The 21221-nt window shown below is 35.3% G+C and overlaps 2 protein-coding genes across 3 annotated transcripts in view; one reads left to right on the top strand and one right to left on the bottom strand.

The window, feature by feature from the left end:
- The window catches only part of LOC138122987 (phospholipid scramblase 1-like), a 36581-nt gene extending 27008 nt beyond the window's left edge, over positions 1-9573 (top strand). Inside the window, exons 1-5 of one of the 2 annotated variants that reach the window (XM_069037446.1) lie at positions 7840-8650; positions 8722-8829; positions 8887-9104; positions 9152-9478; positions 9529-9573. In XM_069037446.1, coding sequence (XP_068893547.1) covers positions 8730-8829; positions 8887-9104; positions 9152-9478; positions 9529-9552 — 669 coding nt within the window. In that variant the 5' untranslated portion in view covers positions 7840-8650; positions 8722-8729 and the 3' untranslated portion in view covers positions 9553-9573. Of the gene's footprint in view, positions 1-7839; positions 8651-8721; positions 8830-8886; positions 9105-9151; positions 9479-9528 lie in introns of those variants that run through there. The other variant, XM_069037445.1, reaches the window with a different exon arrangement.
- Positions 9574-9955: 382 nt separating this feature from the next.
- LOC138122978 (transmembrane protein 245) overlaps positions 9956-21221 on the bottom strand; it is a 32694-nt gene continuing 21428 nt past the window's right edge. Inside the window, exons 4-9 of the mRNA XM_069037428.1 lie at positions 17609-18340; positions 17382-17549; positions 17148-17334; positions 10718-10902; positions 10262-10665; positions 9956-10208 (exon numbers count right to left, since the gene is read on the bottom strand). Coding sequence (XP_068893529.1) covers positions 10019-10208; positions 10262-10665; positions 10718-10902; positions 17148-17334; positions 17382-17549; positions 17609-18340 — 1866 coding nt within the window. The 3' untranslated portion in view covers positions 9956-10018. The remainder of the gene's footprint in view (positions 10209-10261; positions 10666-10717; positions 10903-17147; positions 17335-17381; positions 17550-17608; positions 18341-21221) is intronic.

Below are 21221 nucleotides of genomic sequence, written 5' to 3'. Positions count from 1 at the left end.
TTTTAATGTCTAAAAAATGTTGGCCAAGATTCCGTGTCCGGAGTAGTACAGTTAATTTCAAAATTATAGAGTACACCTAATTTTCTGCAGTGTGAATTGCACTTACATTTTTTTGTCAATGATCAATGTCAATTTTGACAAACAAAATGCCTAATCTAACCGAAAACGCAAAAGTGCTCATTCTTTCCAAATTAGAAGAAGGGTGGTCGATCCGGAGGGTAGCACAGGACTATAACATCGCGAAGAGCACTGTACAGAGGATAAAACAGACAATATTATGGTGTTCTAAAATATCAGCGACATTTTATGTTGTCAAACTTACCTAACCTATATAAAAAATATGCCGCTCAAATTTCAAAAAGGCATCTTTACATGTGCAAAAAACTGTAATAAATCGACTTCTTGATTTTTGAGGTGTACTCGATAATTTTGAAATGAACTGTACTATGGCGGACAAAAAATTTTGAACGATCAAATTTTGGCATATCAAAAAATGTCAATGTAAGCTGCCCTTTACTGTTATTATGACGTTTATAAATTAAATCGAAAAATTGACGGTTTGAAGTAAACGTCTCTCAAGTTTATAATAATAATTTAGTGATACAATGCCAGCCGTATCTGAATTTACTAAAGCCAAAATAGTAATCCTTCACCAGAGGGGTATGTCGTATGGGCAAATTTCAACGAATTTAGGGTTATCGAAGGGCACTATCCTTGCCATTATGCGGAAGTGGGAACACACTGGGAAGGTGGTTCGGCGTCCAGGTTCTGGAAGAAGGCTGGTGTCTTCCGTGGAACAGAACGAGGCACCCCCGAACTATCACCGAAATCTGTGCCTGTCCATGAGGAATAGATTGCTCTTGGTTGTACAACAAAATGGAGCAATGATCAAATATTGACTTCTTCAGTTTTAGTTGTAAAGTTTTTTTTATTTTAAACTTTTAATTTTAAGTTTAATAAATAAATGTTGTAATTTGTTAGTATTGTGGATTGATCTGTAGTTTGAATTTTTTGATATTTGCGTACCAAAATACAACCTGTTGGGTCGTTCTGTCTTGACGTAAATAGAACTAAATTTGGTTTCATCTATGATGACGACATTCCTGATTTTGTGTTGATGCTAAACCTCTAAGAACTAGATAGGTACTGTTACGTTATAAATTACGCTCCCGAAACTGGGCAACCCTGTTACCGGTTACAAATCCGGAATGTTCAGGGGTATAACGAACAAGTCGTGGCTTCGACTCGGTTTACAATGCGAACCACGAGAAACGCCGACTGAAGCTGAAAAATTGGTGAGAACAGCCCGGAGTACGGGAAATGATACACAATCTTACAACTAATCGTTTATTCAGATGTCAACAATGAAAATAATGATATAAATGAAAAAAAGAAAACAACGAAGCCTGACTAGCCCTATGGCGTGTACAAAAATGGAATAACCCTAACTCCTCGGAGGGTCCTCCGGGTCCCAGATATTCAACGAACGAGTACCGGCGAAACAGTAAAAAAAAATTCCTTCTTTAGCGAAGGAGGAAGGCCGACTGGTCCTACGTAACGTCGCTATTCGGCTACGCCGCCCGCATAAGCGGGGAGGTCCTCCAAGTCTTCCTTCGCTCCAAAAAAAAAATTGAAGTTAAGATGTTTTTCTCCGGTACGAACCACGCGCAAAAAAATGTTCGGTGAGCGCGATACACAATTCCTGGCGAGGTCACTCACGGATTGATAATCGTTCGTGAATATAAAAACCCGACGGACTTGATAAGGAAATTTTTTCTTAAGTTAGTACGATTACTGAAATGACGCGTCTTATGACAAAACTGCAACTTTAACAGTGGAACAAATTATAAATCCTAAACGCGATATACAAATTAAGGAATTTGATAGAACTTTTCACCCGTCGAAATAATGAGTGACAATGGAAACTTGACTATAGTTAAATACAAAACGCTCAGTTAGTTCGACGGAGTGACAAAATACAACCGAAAACTTTGAGAAGCTACGGCCTGTGGAAAATGGGGTGTCACCACTGCTCCTGACTTGCTGGAGGGTAGATCCGGCACCTTCCGGTGAGTCCGGGAACGACCTGGACTGACAGGACCCGACGAGATCCTGATCCGCAAAAGCGTTCGGTCTGGAACCTTCCGTAGTGAAGTCCGTGATCCGCTTGGCGATGTGGGCGGTGGTACTTAGACGAATCGTCTCCAACGGCCCTCGTGAACTCCACTACGTCGTCTCGTCGGCCCTGCAAATTCACTCGATCACTGTCCCCTTGACTCTCCCCAGGCACTGACAACACTCCCCGGCAAAAGGTCGTGAAAAATCCCCGTTCTGTCTCTGGTTCCCCCGATTTATAGCTTCCACCCCCTCTGTGCGCAGCTTTTTCGGCGGAAGTCCGAGTACGTTTCCGTCGCGATGGATTCTAGAACATTCTAGAAAAATCGCGAAGATTTACAATCGCGCGGCGATTTAAATCGTAACAGTACGTATCTACATTCTACACCACTCGATAGCCTAGGGGCTGCAGCGACATTCGCAATTTCGACGGCAAAGACGAAACGATTAAGATTCATCCACGTTCACCATTCGTGAGCCGACATAGGCACACCAAAATTTTTGTGTTAATCTATGATTGACTAATCTGTCACTGGTGACATGACAAGAAAGGCAAAAATAAAAAATGAGGTTAGTTGACCATAAAGCCAGTTTTACATTTATATGTCAAAGGAATAACAAGTCGTTCAAAATTTTTTGTCCGCCATAGTACTATTGGGGACAAATTACTTTGGTCGTCAAAGTCATTTGAGTGACATAAAGTTGTAAATCAAGCATTAGGATGGTTAACCTTATCTTTTACTGTCAACCATTGTCACTGACTGTCACTGTCAGACTCGTCATTGCAAAATATTAAATATCGAAAAATGGGCCACTGAATGAGAAATTCCAGGAGGAAAACTTGAAAAGGTTTCCACAAGGCAATTTGGTTCATGGACATCCCTCAGAAGCGAGGGAGACAATTCTAAATTTTTGAACGGTGGAAGGTGGCATATTTTTGACAAGAGAAAAGTCAAGAATTCGAAATTGTCATCGATGTTGACTTGACGTTAATGCTTGGTTTACATAATTTTTTTTTGAAGTGACGGAAAAATGATGACCAAAGTATTTTGTCCCCAATGGTACAGTATTCTCAATTTTGTTGTAGGTCGTAACATTTAACTTAAAGATCTTGCGGGGCTTATAAATCCTAGTTTACCACGAGCAGGTACCAGGTAATATTCTAATAAACAGAGTTGTATTGTATACAGGGTGATTAATCTTTTACCGTCGGTGGCAAAATTGACCTTAAAAATTATGATTTCACTTTCATATTTTGCAGACCTAATTTATTATCCATAAGGCACATAATATCAAAAAATGGAATTTATAAGTTAATTAGGGGCTCGGCCTTCTGTCTACAAACTGCACCTTAGGAAAAATCATGCATTTCTCTCCCTCAATATATAATATACTATTATGGCTGCTTCGTAGCGCATGAAAAACCATATCTTTGTTTTTTTTGTTCATTGAAATCGGATAATAAATAAAAAAGTTATGGGTTGAGGCGTTTTTTATCAAACAGCCTGTATGCACACTCAGGTATTTTCACACAATTTTACCATGTTAAATCAATTTTAGCATATGGTATTATTGAAATAAACGCATTTTGATATTCAAATTTGTATTTGCTTCATGATTTACGACATAATATCCCAATATCTTAACAATAAGGTCTTTATTGCCACAGCAGTGGGACCTTTACAAATCCTATCGTAAATTCACCTAAGCAGGTCAGTTTTACAGGGTAGTCATTGTTAAGGAAAATTTACAACCCTAAAAGCCAACAACTACCAATAAAAGCAATTTTTCTATTAAAATCGATATAATTCAAAAACTATCAAAGATTTTTCGAAACGGGTTGCAGATATTGATTTTATACGTCATTAGCCACATTCTGATGCAAAAATTTAAACATGAAATTTTTAAAAAAATAGTATACATACAGGGTCTCCCAGAGTTGCGAAAAAGCTCCATAACTTATTTGTTATTAAAGATATCAACTTTTTCTTTTTTCTAGATGATAGCTACGCTTCTACTGCATATTCGGAAAATATTGCGGTATATATACAGAGTGTCCCAATATTATAAAAACACTAAAGTTATGTTTTTTTTAAATAGAAACTACCCAGTTTGATTTTATTTTTGAACTCTATGCTAAATTATGAATCAAATTTATACAGGTCGTTTTTATTTATCTGCCATCGTTTTTGATCAGTGGCGCTTTTTTTACCAGAATTTCGAATTGCAGGGGTCCCTTCGAAAATTCGGACAATGAAGTGACACTTTAGCATTATCAATGCAGCAGGATAATGTCATAATTTACGGACGTTTGAAGAAAAACAGTTTTTTATAAATATCTGCTCATAGAAAATATTATACAGGCTGTTTGATAAAAAACGCCTCAACCCATAACTTTTTTATTTATTATCCGATTTCAATGAACAAAAAAACCGAAGATATGGTTTTTCATGCGCTGCGAAGCAGCCATAAAATAATTATTTTTTGGCGTTATTTTCAGTAGCTTACGATAGTCAACTTTTTTTTTTTAATGGACATATGTAGTTTTTTAGGCTCAGTCTGATAAAGTTTTTTTTTTCTGAATCTAACGATGTATTAAAAGTTATCGTTCGGTCCATAGTTGACTGAAAAAAAATAAAACAATTTTTAATTGTGGTTCAGTTTATTATGAAATTTTCAAGTGTGCCGTGAAAAACAATTGGAATACAAATAGCAACAAATGTCAAGTGTGAGTTTGAAAATTTTCAGGTGCAATCTTGAAGAGTTTTATTATTATTTTCTTGGAAAACATAAATAATAATAATAATAATTTTTATAATTTTTTATTATCTTTTTGTTTCTGACTAATTACGATTTTTATTACACTCGAACATAAAATAATAGTCAAATGACTGCTATCCTGCATGACTGACTATGTTATTTTATACTTAAATAAAAAAAGTTTAAAAAATCAGATGAAAACTTCTAAGCTGACGTTTATATGACATTTATCGTACTTTGTATTCCGATTGTTTTTCACGGCACTCTTAAAAATTTTATAAGCTGAACCACAAAAAATTTTTTTTTTTTCAGTTAGCTATGAACCAAATGATAACTTTCAATACATCATTAGATCCAGAAAAAAAAACCTTACCAGACCAAGCCTAAAAAACTACATTAAAAAAAAAAAAAAGTTGACTATCGTTAGCTATTGAAGATAACGCCAAAAAAAAAACATTTTATGGCTGTTTTGTAGCGCTTGAAAAACCATATCTTTGATTTTTTTGTTCATTGAAATCGGGTAATAAATAACAAAGTTATGGGTTGAGGCGTATTAAAGCCTGTATTAAAGTATGAGTGGATAACAAGGTCTTTAAAACACGCGCGAGTTTTCGGGCACGACGGCGTAGCCGGAGTGCTCGAAATAGAGCAAGTGTTTTAAAGACCAGTTATCCACGAATACTTTACGCTATTTTTTATTATACCTGAAATACTGGAAATAAATTACGCACTAAAAACTTAGAAATAATATATTTTCAAAATGGTGACACTTCCGGAAATACCGGAAATCGACGCCATCTTTGTTTTTTAAATGTAAAGGCCCCATTTTGATTGCAAATTTCGATTCTATGTGAAATTTTAAGTTTAGAATATCCTTTTGTCAATACTTATCTGTCATCGTTTTTGACCAATGTCATCTTTTTTGCAACAAAGCGGGGTTGCAGGGCTTCATTAAAAACATTATAACTCCTGAACTATTGGAAATAAATAACTGTTTTTTATTTATTGAATTCCTAAAGGTTTGGCCGATCTTGTGCGCTACTAGTGACATTTTTCTTTGTGTTTCATACGCCTACTGCAATTTTTCAAAATTGATAATAAAAAAATGTCAAAAATTACATTTTTTTCAATGGCAACTACCATATCTGACACTTGATATAAATGTAAAATTTAATTTTAAGGCCAGTTTTATTAACATTGTGTATGCTTATTTCCAGCGGTTTTGGCGTAATTTCTAAATATTAATATTCTAATAAAACTGACCTTAAAATTAAATTTTACATTCATATCTAGTATCAGAAATGGTAGTTGCCATTTGAAAAAAATAAGTTTTCGACATTTTTTAATTATCAAATTTGAAAAATTGCAGTTGGCATATGAAACATTAAAAAAATGTCACTAGTGGCGTAGAAGATCGGCCAAACCTGTAAGAATTCAAATAAAAAAAAATCAGTTTTGTATTTTCAATGGTCAGGAGTTATAGTTGCATTTCTTAATGAAGCCCTGCAACCCCGCTTTTTTGTGAAAAAGATGACATAAGTCAAAAACGATGACAGGTAAGTGTTAACAAAAGGGACTTCTAAACTCAAAATATAACGTAGAATCGAAATTTAAAATCTAAACGGGGCCTTTCCATTAAAAAAAACAAAGATGGCGTCGATTTCCGCTATTTCCGGAAGCGTCGCCATTTTGAAAATATTTTATTTGAACTTGGAGCAGTCCATTATAGTCGGCTACCAGTTTTCATATTTATACGATTTTGGGAAATCGGAAACTTTCAAACGAACGGGCTACGTTAATCACTTAATCAGCATGTGTATGCATTGTTCGGCAAATGGCGCGCGTCGCTTCCCAACCTTTTCAAACCCAACCATTGTGGTCGTTAATCAGGCTTATTATGGTGACCATTGGTTATTTACCAATATTGAAAGGAAAGCAACATTGGATATTGAAATATTTCAATAATTAAAAAATTCCCTATTATGGTGTCCACATTGGTAACGCTTAAGTGACCTTGGTAAATTTCAGATGTTGGATAGAAACACGATACGAAGTTGCCTTCTCCAATGTCTCCAACTCCAACCTAAAGAATCAGGCAATATTTTTAGGGATTTACGATTTAATTTGACATGAATGACATGTCTTCAAAAAAATACAATTTGATCAGAAAAGCAAAATTTCTGAAAACATGCAGCTTAACTTAATAAACTGCACTTGTCAATAGTGACATTTGCCTCATTTTATTTAAAAAATGTTTTTACTGAAGAATGCCGTATTTATGAAAATAGAATCTCATTTTTCAAACGAGAAGGACGAAAATGGTAAATAGATTTACTACACACAACTTTGTTTGTTGGAGTTTCGGCAAAATGTCTCATCAATCATCATCGTGGTTATAACTTAGGATAACTGAAGCTTCCACTCATGTTTTCAGAAGTTTTATTTTATCTTTTTCGTTAACCATTTGTCTAACATTTGACGTCATGTAATAGTTATTTTTATATTAAGTGCGCGAAGAGAGTGTTTTTTGTGCATGAAAAGGTCTTTTACGCCGAGACGAAGGTCGAGGCAGTATAAGCCTTTGAATGCACAAAAACATCTTCGCGCACGAAATATAAACAATATTTTTTCTATAATTGATTCAAAAAATTGAAATTAAAAATTCAAATTTTTGAAGGAACTCTGAAGTTTCAATGCAGTGACCATGTTGCTAGGTAACTAATAAAAAACAGTGCGTGAAATGAAAAACAGAAATAGTCGTATGCGTGAAATTGCATTTCACACACTGTTTTGTACGGTTTCGATCTTACTAACAATGTAAAAAGAAAGACACGTAAGAAAATGACCCACTTCATGCACAGATAACTATGCGTGAATTTCAATTTTTTGAATCAATTATATAAAAATGTTTTTTTTTGTTCGACACTGTCAGAAATTGAGAATTTTCTCCTGTGTGAACGGATTTTGATAAATGTCACTACTTGTCAAAACGAAACGTCAAGCTAATTTTAAAGATTTTAAGCGATTTGGAGCCTTTAAGGGGCTCGTCGAACAAAAAAACGTTGTATTCAACTCGTTCGTGTATCAATTGGGTTTTTTTGGCACGAGTGGGCCAGTTTAAAATGCGAGTGAAACGAGCGTTTTAAAGGTCCACGAGTGCCAAAAAAATCCAATTTACACTCAAACTCGTCAAATAAACTACTATTAGTTGCCCCCCCTGGATGAAATAAAAAGGCATAGTCTGTGCCAACAAACGATAATTACAGTCGATTGCAAAAAAATCTAGTATCTACATCAAGTTTTCTACACTTTCATTCATCCTTCTTATTGTCAATTTTGATGTTACCAAAACCAGCAAAATGTCAAAACTTTTCATGTTTTACGTCAGACCAAGTCAGACATAACAAATTTACATCCATTTTCACTTTTAGGTATACCTACAATACGAAATAACCAATATCCAACAGTAATAAGACCACCCCAGATCGTTCTTAAATTTTCCAATATCAAACATTGGATGTCGTAACCTCTTTTGTCACAGTAATACCCAAAACACGTAAAATTGGTTATTTTCCAATAATCTGAAAACTTCCAACATAACGAATCAAGGACAGATAACCAATATGCCACCATAAACAGACTTCCGAATTTTCTTAGTTATTTTCTGTTTATCCGTTAATAAACAATATCCAAGAGTCACCGTAATAACCCTGATTGGCTCATAATGCAATAAAATTTTACGACCTACAACCAAACTGAGAAAACAGTAGATCAGGTATTTGCTATTTTTAATAAAATATTTATTTATTGGAAGATTGGAAGAATAGTAATGACGTATTTAAACAGGTGGTTGGATGAATATGTCCCAAGGAGCTGTACACATTCCTCCAGGTTTGGAGTATCTCAGCATGATCAATCAGTTACTAATACACCAAAAATCAGAATATTTAGAAGGTATCTATACTTATTTACAAAAGATTATTCCAAAATCTTACATTAGGTTGGCATTAGCATTTACTGGAATCGAGACACGAAATAAATACCACATAAAAAATAACTTAGGACAACACATTTACTACGCTAGAGAAGAGAGCGACTGGTTTACAAGAAACTATTGTGGTCCAACGCGTCCCTTCCATCTGAGAATATTTGACAGCCACAAGCACGAAGTGATCCATCTTTACCGTCCTCTAGCAGGCGACAACTACAATTATTCCTGTTCTGTTCAGGTATGATTTTTCTGTTCGTCATGTTCAGATAAAAGTGAGAGTTGCAGAGGATTGAGGTGACTCTACCCCCTGGACATCTTGTCGGGACAGTCGAACAAGACTGGAGTTTCCACTCTCAGGGCTTTTCTGTAAAGAACGCAAACGGAGAGTTTGTTTTACGGATACAAGGACCATGTTCTGGTGTCAGTGGTTGGGGCGACGTCAATTTCGACATCATCTCGGTCGATGGAAGCGCAAAATTGGGAAGCATCACAAAACAGTGGTCCGGATTTGCAAGAGAGGCCTTTACGGATGCTGATGATTTTAGGATTAACTTTCCGATGGATCTCGATGTCCAGATAAAGGCAGTGGTGCTGGGAGCTTGCTTCTTAATTGTGAGTAATTCAATTTAAAATTATTTTCATGGACATAATTTTTTTTGCAGGATATGATGTACTTTGAACGATAAAAATAAATTTCTGAAAATCAATATTTACTCCTCCTTAGTCGTTGTACATAGTTTTATCGATAAACTTTCTTGTGAATATAGTTTTTTCTGAGGACACAAATCCATAAGAAAGAATTTAGAAAATACATTTTTAAGAAGTAATGTACAGCTATAATTAATGTTTTCGTTTTTTTTGACAATTAATATGTGAACTGAGAGAACATGAACAGGAACATGATTTCTTTTTTGAATATTTTGTAGTTCATTTTATGGATGGATGATTTAAGGCGACTCGAGAGCACAAAAAAACTTCCGATTTATTTAAATATTCAAGAGAACATGTTGCAGTGTTAACAATAAATAAAATATAAAAATCAAGTGCAAATCAATATTAACCATTAATAACATTTATAAGCCATCCGTGCATTTTGATTAGGCGGTTGTAACTTTATTAGTAGTTTATTCTACAAAAATGTAAAAAACCGATTTATCTATTTTGTAATTGCAACCTAAGATTCAGCGGTTCTTCTGATGGCGACTCCTTAAACAGGCTAGACGACAAATCGATAGCAACGTACAAGCCGCAGAGCAGGAGGGGTCCCATAATGGCGCCTTCGACACCTAAACAAAAAATACCACCGGCGATTGCCAAGCCTGTCAAGTACGGATGACCACCTCTGCAAAAACACAATTAATCAAATAGAAACTACCCTTAACGACACAATCCTACCCTTTAATCTCCTTATAAATAGTAGTGTCAACAATGGAAGTCGGTAAGAACTGGAAAACAGCGAACAATATTGCTTCTATACCCCTGTCTTGAGCCAACCACAGATCCAGAACTGCCGGAAAACAAGCCCAATAAGTGCCCAAGAAAGGGACAGCCCCGAGAATCATCGCGAACGCCGACGGCAAGTAGACAATCTTCACTCCGAACAAATTGTGAATGAACCATGTCCACAAGCCGTAAAAGGCTGCCATTTTGAATGACGCGGTGAAGACACCGTTCACTGCACCTTCAAGAGCATGGCCGAAACGTCGACCGCTACTCGAAAAGTTAGTCATGAATTCTACTGGCTTGTAGAGGTCGCCGCTGCAGCTTAAGAGGTAGAAAAGTGTTGTAAGGAAGACGATCTGCAAAGAGGCGAGTTTAGACAGATGGAAGACAAGATCGATAAGGACTTACCCCGTTCAAAATGAAATTGAGAACTGCCGTTCCTCCGCCTAGAATCACCGATAGAAATGCGCTAAATGAGCCTAGGACCAGACCGATGTTGCCCTTAACGATCGACCAGACCGACTCCAAGAGTGATAAGAGGGTCCCTACGTTTTGCTTGGCAAAGTCGACAATTCCGTTCAAATTGAACATTTCTGTAAATAAATATGTTGCAAAGGTCTGATATTGGGTATTGAAACTTGGAAGGATTTGTATATCACCAAGTTTTGTTACTAGTCCAAGTCTATGTTTGTAATTGTCAAGTTGGCAACAAAATTTTGATAAATTTAAATTTAAGTAAAATAATCCTCACAAAAATTTAATAAAACTTTTTTAACTATTCCTTAAGAAATATGTATACAGGGTGTTTGAAAATTGCTAGTACAAAAAAATACTGGTAATTGGTGATGGTGAGTTAAAGTCATCGGCAAAAAAAATTTTTAGTAAAAGTCCTCTAGTTTTCGAGATAAAAATTACTAAAAATTGGGTTAAAATTGTTAGTACCATTGTTAGTTGCCAAAATCTTGCAAAAAAATATTTATTTTTCATATTGTTGTATAGTCCTTCATTATCACGCTTGGTTACCAAGGTTTAAAAAATTCTTCCCCGCCTGAGGCGGAAAATATGCTGGGATAGGGTTACTTTATCCCTTTTGTTTAAAAAAATTAAAAATTGGTTTTTAGGATTTCTTAGGGCTTCTAGATGCCACAGTTTTTTTTTGTACTAGCAATTTTCAAACACCCTGTATAGTCTGCCTAACGATATTTTGCGTTTATGATTTTGCCTTTTAAAGTACCATTAAAGCCATAAAAGTAGGTAAAACCGTAAAACCTAATGACTGACACAGGGTTAAAAGTTAACAGGGGATTAGAGTAGTAAACGCAAAATATCGTTGGGCAGACTATAACATTTTCTAACAAAATGAATTATACGCGATACCCTACCGACAAAGTCTAAAACAGAAGTTTATACACTTTGCTTAAGTTTTTAGTTCGTTCAATATGCCCACGAGTAGATCGAATTTTCATTCTAACCGAGTAACAGACTATTTTATCCACGACCATGTAATAATCTATATATTAATACGTGAAGGAAAACCTTTGTACCCTTTTTTAAGCAAATTGCGCGCACAGGAGTGTGAGATTTGGCATAGTTAAAACTTAAAGTTTATGTGGAGAAGGAGTGCAGAAAGATAAAATTTATGTAAGTATAATATACAGTGTCCCCCAAAAAAGAGACAAATCCATAGCTCCCTTATTTATCGGAGGATTTTAATTATCTATACACCAAATTAAATGGTTGTGAATAAGCTACAAAATGGCGTACTAAATTCACGTAAACCCCAAATTGCTTCAAGGTTAAACTGTCAAAATATTTTTCTCAAATACGGACACATACTTTTTTTAGTAATTCTGATAGAGATTTTTAGTCTGAAAACAATAATGTATGACATGTGTAACCTCATATAAGAAAAAAATTTAAAAAAATAACACTACATTTTGAAACAAATGACGAGCATCAAGCGAGAAGCTATCAAAATTCATTGCGTTACAATGTAATAAATTAACCAAATTAAGTTAGTTGAAAAAACAAATGACAGATATGTAATAACATTTGGGATTGCACGTACAGAGCACAGTTTAAGCATCGACGATAATAGCATTTTTTAACTTTTTTTTGTATTTTGGGTAGGTAAGTGTATACTTGTGATACACTATTCTCTTTAGAATAAAAATCTCTATCAGAGGTAAGTGTTAAAAAAATTATGTGTTTGCATTTGAAAAAAAATATTTTGACAGTTTAGCCCTGAAGCCCTTGGACCTATATGTGAATTTATTAGGGCTTTTTATAGCCTATTTAGAGCCATTTAATTTGGTGTATAAATAATTAAAATCTTCCGATAAATAAAGGAGTTATGGACTCATCTTCTTCTTCGGGGACACTCCAAGAGGAAGTTTATTTAGATTATTCATAAAAAAAAACTCTTTGGAGTAAAATACAAAATTCTTTGACTATTAGTGGTTTGCCACCACATAAGTTAGCATTGAAAGTTAATTGCACGTTTTACTGATCAGAAACTTAAATACAGAGTGTCTATAAATGATTGTGGGATCCAAGTCGGCTTTGATTGTTTGCCGACTCTTTCACCAGAAATCGAATATTTGTCTGAGCTACAATATGCAACCCCCGAACAAATTGGTTTTCCTGGTTGCCTATTGCCTAGCTTGACAAAATTAACGCTTACAAAATAAAAATAAATTAATGAAATGCATTATTGATAGATCTCAACTCTCTCAACAAATTACGTATTTATTGAACACTTAAGAAGAAGGTAAATAACATCAGTGACTTAATTAAAAAATGTAACAATGAAAATTAAAGAAATGGCTCGAAGTGTCCTCCATTTTGCTGTAAACATCTTCTTACTCTCATTTTCTTATTTTCAAAAATATTTTGTAACATCTGTTCATTGATGTTACGACAACAGTTGGTAATCTCTTCCATTAACTGATTTAAATTATTCATTTGTCGTTTATACACTTCATTTTTCAAGTAGCCGAACACAGAAAAGTCTAAGGGAGTTAAGTCCGGCGAACGCGGAGGCCATGGCGTATTTGTACCTCTACTTATGACACGATCACCGAAAAAGTCACTTAAATACTGTAGATTTGCTTGAGTTGTATGCGGTGTCGCAACGTCTTGCTGAAAATAACCATACTGAAGCTCTTCATCATCTAACTGGTTAATGAATTCATTCAAAATTAATTCCCTGTATCTCTCAGCATTAATAGTTTGATGAAAAAATATAGGACCAATAAGTCTCCTGCGCGGAACTGCAATCCATACGCCAACTTTCATTGGATGTAAGGGGGCTTCAACAAACACATGTGGATTTTCAGAACTTCAATAGCGAACATTTTGTGAATTAACGTATCCTGATACATGACACCAAGCTTCATCTGAGAAGAAACTCAAGTCTAACAATCTGTTATTATTGAGATTATTCTGAAACTAGTTACAATAATTTATGCGGCTTTCAAGGTCATTAGGCAGGAGCTCTTGTACAGTTGTTACTTTGTACGGATGGAAATGTTCTTTTTAACAATTTTATGACATGTACTGCGAGGTACACCAGTCTGAAGAGCCAGTCTTGTAAGGGATGTTCTCGGATGTTCTTCTAAAGTATCTCGTATGTTTTCAACTACATCTTCCATCACCTTGGGACGACCTGACGATTTCCCCTTTTCAACACTACCAGTAGCAACAAAACGATCAACAATTCGATTAATGTGAGCTGCAAGGGACTTTTCTAAAATATTTTGGTCCGAGTAGTTGGCTAAAAATTCTTCTTTACAAGCTTGAACGCTGTATGTCCATTCTCCGTCTCTTTTAATACCGTTGCGGTAATAAGACATTATAATGAACTTATTTTGTTCAAGTGTGAACACCATTTTAGCAATTACTTCTAAAATATTTGAGAGGTAATAAAATTATAAAAACAGATAAAGACAATACCTTTGTAACACCACCGGAAGTTATCTAGCTTTGAAAAAAGCTCTTTTTAAACAATAAGCAGACCAGGAACGCAAGAAACAACAAAACAAGACTTCGAAAGCGGAAATGAGGTTAAGTTGACTTCGTGTTGACAGCTTGTGAATATATTTGACAATTTGGCGGATTTGGCGGTTAGTAGTCGACGAATTTAAAGGGGTTGGCAAATTCAAATTCCAGAGCCCTCTGCGATCCCACATTCTTTTATAGACAGTCTGTACAAAGGAAGCATTAGTCAATGGAACAAGAGTGCGCATCAAGTTAATGCATCGCAATGCTATTGATTGCGAAGTTTTAACTGGAACCGAACGCAATAAGAGAATTTTGATTCCACGTATAAATTTAACATATTCAGGTACTATTTTACCATTTAATTTTCAAAGAAGTCAATTTCCAATTATAGCTGCATTTGCGATGACAATAAATAAGTCTCAAAAACAAACATTCGAAAAAATTGGAATTTTAGTTAGGTAACCAGTTTTCAATTGTACGTCGCAGCAAGTAAAGTTCGATCATTCAATGATTTGAGATTTTATATTTCCGAAATAACGGCCACGGGCATTTAGCAAACGATGAAATTTTATTTTAAGTTCAATGGACAACATTTTATTTTTCTAACCGCCCGGTTTTTTGTTTCAATAAAAAATATAGGTATAAAAAATACGAAACACGTTCTTTATTTCATTTTTCATTTTCTTTTGTATTAATTTTTTATTTCAATTTTATATAATTTGAAAAAGATAGGCAAATTAACTGTGTAGCCTTGGCGAAACCTGGCCAGTATAGCAATAAAAAACCTAAGAAAATTTAAAAAAGCGCGTTATTGTTTTTTAAATATGGCATAGCCAAACTATACTCATTTTTCCTATCGTTCATATTTTTCAAATAACTCGAAAATTAGTGCATACCTAATGACGAATTTGTAAACGCTCCAGTTGACATAATAGAACAAAATTCAAAAAAATTATATGCGATAATTTATTATAGAGGTATACTCTTTAATAAAAAAAACCTCAGTAACGTTCAAACTTAAACATTTAATGAAAACGGTCGACATCTAGTACTAATAATTCTCCACGACCAGAAAGTATGAATCAAAAACAATTAAATGTGAACAATTTTTGTTTATTTCAATTGAAAACAAATCTGGAAGATTTGAAGAAAAATCTGGAAAAACGCAATCCAACAAATTAAAATAAAATTACATTTGCTTTTACTTTTGTGTTGTTTCGCGATCTGTCCAACAAATGTAGTAGTTGTTTTATTTCCCCTTTTTGCTGTAGCATCTATCATCAAAAAGCCATAGCCAACTTGATGAACTATTCATTTGAACACCCGTTACATTGTTTACAGCGGTGCTCGGCGAATTACCTCAACCACGTGGCTCGTCATGTCAAGATTGAACGAAAAAATACATAAGCTGTCGCTCTCGCCCCCAACTTAATTTTCGACCTTGTGCAGGCGACAGCTGACACAACAAAAACCAAAACATCAACTCACTGTTTGAAGACAAATTGGTGGCAATTCTAATACATTTCTTGCAACTTTTGTGTTTTGTTTTTGTTTAGTTTCGAATTATAAAAACTGTTCCATGTCCCGCCAAGTGTCGGTAAATACCGAAGTGTTGCTATGTTCTGCCACATTTTGTCGACTCTGTGCAGTTCACCACTTACTCCAATATCATCACTACACAAATCGGCCAAAAATTTGTCAACACCATCTGTATTTCGTTTCTTTAATGTTGATCCCACCCAGAAACGCCTGCGTTTCTCTTTACATTCGATAACGCGGATAGGACGATAAAACCAGAGGATAACATAAGCAAGTCTTCTTCGTTTTTGATGTGTTTGAGGAACCATATGATATTTTTTTCAAAAACCACTCACGTAATCAGAAAAAGACACTTCAAAACAGCACTGAAGACTACCTACTCCTTGATGTAGACAACTGTACAAGCGTTGTGTCGCAAGTTTGTTGTAGTTTTTGTCTCGAGTAGGTAGGTATAGTCCTTGCCAAAACTAAATAACTACCAACTATTCACCATTCTACCCAGAAAATCAACCGGCAACGTTGTGTACTTAGATTTGATTGGTCTAGCATCCTAGTAATATCAAAATTGCCATTATACATTTAGTGTAATTTTGTTTTCACCAACTGAACTCAACAGGTGGAGGTTATTTGGGTTTGGCACGGCCTATAGGTACCTACTGTTAACAGTTGCTTCAGTTTTATTTTGTTTTTAAATTCTGCTTTTTTTGCTGCGTTTTTGTTTCGAATTCATGGGACAGTTTTTCCAGCCTGATGTAAATCAGCCTTTAGGATGGCGGCGACAGCGACACCTGATGTTTCAAAGAAATTTGTGGTCGTCTATTAATTTTTCAAAACGTAGGTCGTTTTTTTTTTGTTAACAATCCTTTCAGATGCAGAGCCTTATTTTGACTACCTATATCTATTTGTTGCGATAAATGACAAATTGAAGTTTTCTTTTACTTTTGTGACATTGGTTAAGAATATTTTATTATAGGTTTTCATTATAATTGTGTGCTTGTTCATTATTCAACTACTCGATATTGTTTGTCCCAAGAAATCTGCAATAATAAAGAAGCGAAAGGTCGACTTAAAAACAGATCATTTTAATCATCCAGAAACCCAAGAAAAAACACTACAAAAAATTAAAATTTACAAATACTCGGATAACTAAGAAAATGTCAACACAATTTTTAATAAAATGGACACTAAGTTAAAAATACCAATATAAATACACAGAAAATATTTTCTTTTTTGTCAGTAAATTAAATTAAAGATGAAACCTTCAATTAATCTAAAAAGGGCTATAATTAATACGTACCTGGTGATCTTTGAATGTCGCTCATAAAATTTTCCCAGGAGATTCGCACAGCATCTTGAGTCACTTTGGGTCCATTCGTATCATCCGAAGACATCCAAGACTGATACACTCTATCCCACAACTCCAAGACTTGCTTTTCCAATTTTTCAGACTTGGCAGAATCCACATCTGTCATCATGCCTTTAACCTGAAAGCATCGCTTAAAGACAGCAAACACAGACATTAAAAAAATACAGCTTTGGAAATGCCCTCCCTCCCGTATTGATAGGCGTTATCCAAAATCGAGTCGACTGTGTCGTCCCAAGCAGGGGGCAACAGTTGTCTCAATTCCGGGTTGTGGACTACCGTCTGATTGATCACGTTTCCAGTCATTTGTACCATCATAATGGCTTCGGCATAAATCTGAAACGATTGATTTATTAGCATTAATTTTTTTTTTGTTGAAAACGTTGTCGACTAACCTGAAAAACTATAAAAATCGATGCACAAGTCAGGAATATAATGAGTCCGAAAATGACAACGCAACTCGCAACTGTGTCAATGCTTTCCTTGATGCTCGTCTTCATAAAAATATTTACTTTATGGACAACTCTGTACAAGCCTCGAATGGGTACGGGAACTAGAGCGTCATGTCTCTCGTTACACCAATTATTGACAGCGATGATCGCATTTTGCAAACGTTCGTACAACCAATTCCACAATCCGAAATATTTACCGGCGTGTTTGATGCAATATAACAAAATTGGGAGAGGTAGAAGTGGTAGAAGGATAATGTTCTTCCAGAACAACATAATGACACAAGCCCACAGCACTGAGTACAAGTAAAAGGTGCTCTCGTACTTTTCCGTATCTAGGAGACTCTGAGTGGAGCCTTTGTAGCTGATCCGTCGGTTCAGATTCAACAGACTGGAGCGCCCTTTCAGTCTGGCCCCGCTGAAAAATTGGGGTTGCGACAGGGACCGTTTCAGTTCTTTTTGAGGTTTAGAAATCAGATGGATTCCTTGATTGGTGATCAAGACGCTGGCGTTGCTCAATTCGGAGTCTGTCCGTTTCAGTCGGTCCGCTTTGTCCTCTTCGAATAACTCCAAAGAGTACGGATCTTTCGATTTGGATTTTGTAGAGGCTCTGTCGCCGACGCCGTCACGGAATTTCACCGACGTTTTCACTCTTAGTTCGGGCGTGATGTCGTGGCCCTAAAATAAATCATGATGAAAAGAAATGTTTCAAGTACCTACAGGTGGAAATACGAAAAGATCATTTTTCGAATTTTCGTCTCTAATAGGTCTATTATTGTATTCAAGTTGGACTCGTTTATGGCTATCTATTAAAGCACTCGTGGTTTAGGTAATAGATCTCTAAGAAATTTTTTAATCAATATTTCAGTGTATTATTGTCATTTACACCAAAAAACTTCCAATATTAACGTTCAAACTCTACTTTTTAACATCTGCTGCAGATGTAGTTGCATCCGTTACCTTGAATTACCAATTAATACAAAATTCCCTAGAATTTTGAGTTAATTTCATTATTCAAAAATTGAAAAAATAACATAAAAAAACTCGTTTTATAAGGGCATTGGCGCACTCGTTCCATAGAAAACTCACCTACGGCTCGTTTTCTACACCAAATGTGCCAAATCAACCCTTATAAAACTTGTTCTTTAATATACAAATTACGTATCACGTCATTAGATTATTCAACACCGTAGAATTATTCAGAACTTGCAAAATAGTAAACAGCTTCCGTGCAAAAGCAAAACAATTCTTTCTTCTGAATGATATTTGATTTCTTTCTTTTATTTTTGTAATTATTTTTTGTTGCAATAACATCTTTAGTTCATACAGGGTGTTTTCGAAGCTGAGGTGTTCCTTTTAACATGTGATAGTATGCATTGTTCTAAAGAGTTATAGCCAAAATCACCTTGGTAAAATGTGTACGGCAGTGAAGATACAATAAGTTAATTTTTTTGAAATTTTTGAAACCGGTTCTGCTCAAATTTGCGCTGATTTGTTAGAAATTAGAAATGACAAAAAAAAAATCAAATGAGCATGGACGTTAATCAAAAATACTGTCAGAGTTGTCATATAATTAATCGGAATGGCATTATCATTACGAAAATAATGAGCTCACAGATACCTACGCTGCTAATGTATGGGCAATGTTATCACGTTATCAGAATGCAGCTGCAATAAAAACAATAAAAATATACAATCAATTATCTCCGTTAATACAAACATTTTGCTAAGAAGATTTAGGCTAAAATTCTTAAGAATAATGTATAGTACCTCGCGTTCCAAGGAACGCCTCAACTTCGAAAACACCCTGTATTGTTTTAGTTGTCTTCTTTTACAATAAGCATTATTTTTGTGTATTGACTTTTTTGTTAATCTGTCCTCTAAGCTAAGATTATTTTCTTTGTTTGTATTTCACATAGGATTTCTTATTTTTCTTGTTTCGGCTCCTAACGTCGCGTCGCCTCGTCCATAATGTCTAACTCGTACTGTTACAAGTAACCTACCGGACTTATAACGTAAATTACAATTTATTCATCAAAAGTGAAAAGTACAATTATTGAATTGGAAACTCTGGCGATACTTGAGGCAAAACTGCCACATTAGCTTCGTGCTCTTGTTCCTAACATCTTCTGTTGTTTCATCCATCAAGTGTCCCACCATCGAAAACTGGCATACTTTACTCCCTCTTCAAATTATTCTTGCCGTAATATGAATTACCTTTTTTCTACTAGAATTTGGAAAACTTCAACATTGTTGTACAAAATAATGTAGTTTTGAACGTTATTGTTAGAAACAGGTACTGTAGCAGGTACTCCTGCCTACTTTCTCTTGTGAGAGGGGTGAAATCACCCACCCTTATTTAAGTCGAGATATAGCGGTAAAAACCAGAGTCTACCACTATCCTTGGTACTTAACACTTGTACATCAACATTTTGTCATACAATAAAGTTTAAGTATTTATACAAAGACGGCCATATCATTTGAACGGCTACGAGTATATCACCACCCAACAGTGATTAATCGTTCATAATTTTTGGTCCTTCGAGCCGGATGATTAAATCCATATCACACGACGGTCGTCTAGTGTAATAACAAGTGTAATACATCAACAATTCAAGAAGCAGTTTCGACACCCAGAGGGCAGCAACGATTTCGTCACCTTCAGCAAGGGCAAAAGGGCAGCACGAATAGTCACCGAATTGGGTAGCAGCGAAGCGATCATCACTCAAGACATCAACAAAGGTTAGTGGCTCTCAATCCATTCGATTTCCCTTCCAAACTACATTACTACGTACGACTTTTTCAATTGTTCTTAATTTCGCAAATTTTCATCTCGATCACGTAAATCAAATCAATCATTATGCCCGAGACATCCTTATTAGATGAATCAATTGCCAAATTAGAGGCTCTAAAAAGGAAAAGAACCTCATTAAAAGCTAGAATTACGCGTATTCAGAACTTTGTGTCTAATTTTCAATCAAATGATAATGATGTGTCTCCACTAGAAACTAGAAAAACATTCATCGAACAAATATTCAAAGAATATGACGAGGTACAGACTGAAATTGAATCACTCGATCTTTCATCAGAGGCGATTGAGACACAGACTCAGGACCGCGACGAAATTGATTTAAAGTATCTCGATCTCGATGAATTGATGATAAAATTCAAACAAAAATTAGACAAACGACGCCTCCACCGCACACTGCGGCCACAGCGAATCCTAACGGTAGTTGTTCCAGCGCTAATTCACATTGCTCTAATCGTGATCAATCAATCAAATTGAATCTGCCAACTTTAAATTTAAAATCTTTCACTGGTTGCTATAAGGAATGGTTGTCATTTCAAAATTCATTTAAATCCATTATTGAAGACGAAAACAACATGCTAAACAACTGTCAACGTTTCCAATATTTGCGATCATGTTTATCTGGTGAAGCCTTGCGAGCAGTCGAGTCATTAACGGTGTCATCAGAAAATTATAATGTAGCGTGGGATATCTTAAAGAAACGGTTCTGCAACAAACGGCTGATCGTTCACGATCACATAATAGCCATCA

Source organism: Tenebrio molitor, chromosome 2, assembly GCF_963966145.1.
Source record: "Tenebrio molitor chromosome 2, icTenMoli1.1, whole genome shotgun sequence".
NCBI classification, from domain to species: domain Eukaryota; kingdom Metazoa; phylum Arthropoda; class Insecta; order Coleoptera; family Tenebrionidae; genus Tenebrio; species Tenebrio molitor.
The sequence above is the reverse complement of the archived record's forward strand: the minus strand, read 5'-3'. Positions and strand labels throughout refer to the sequence as shown.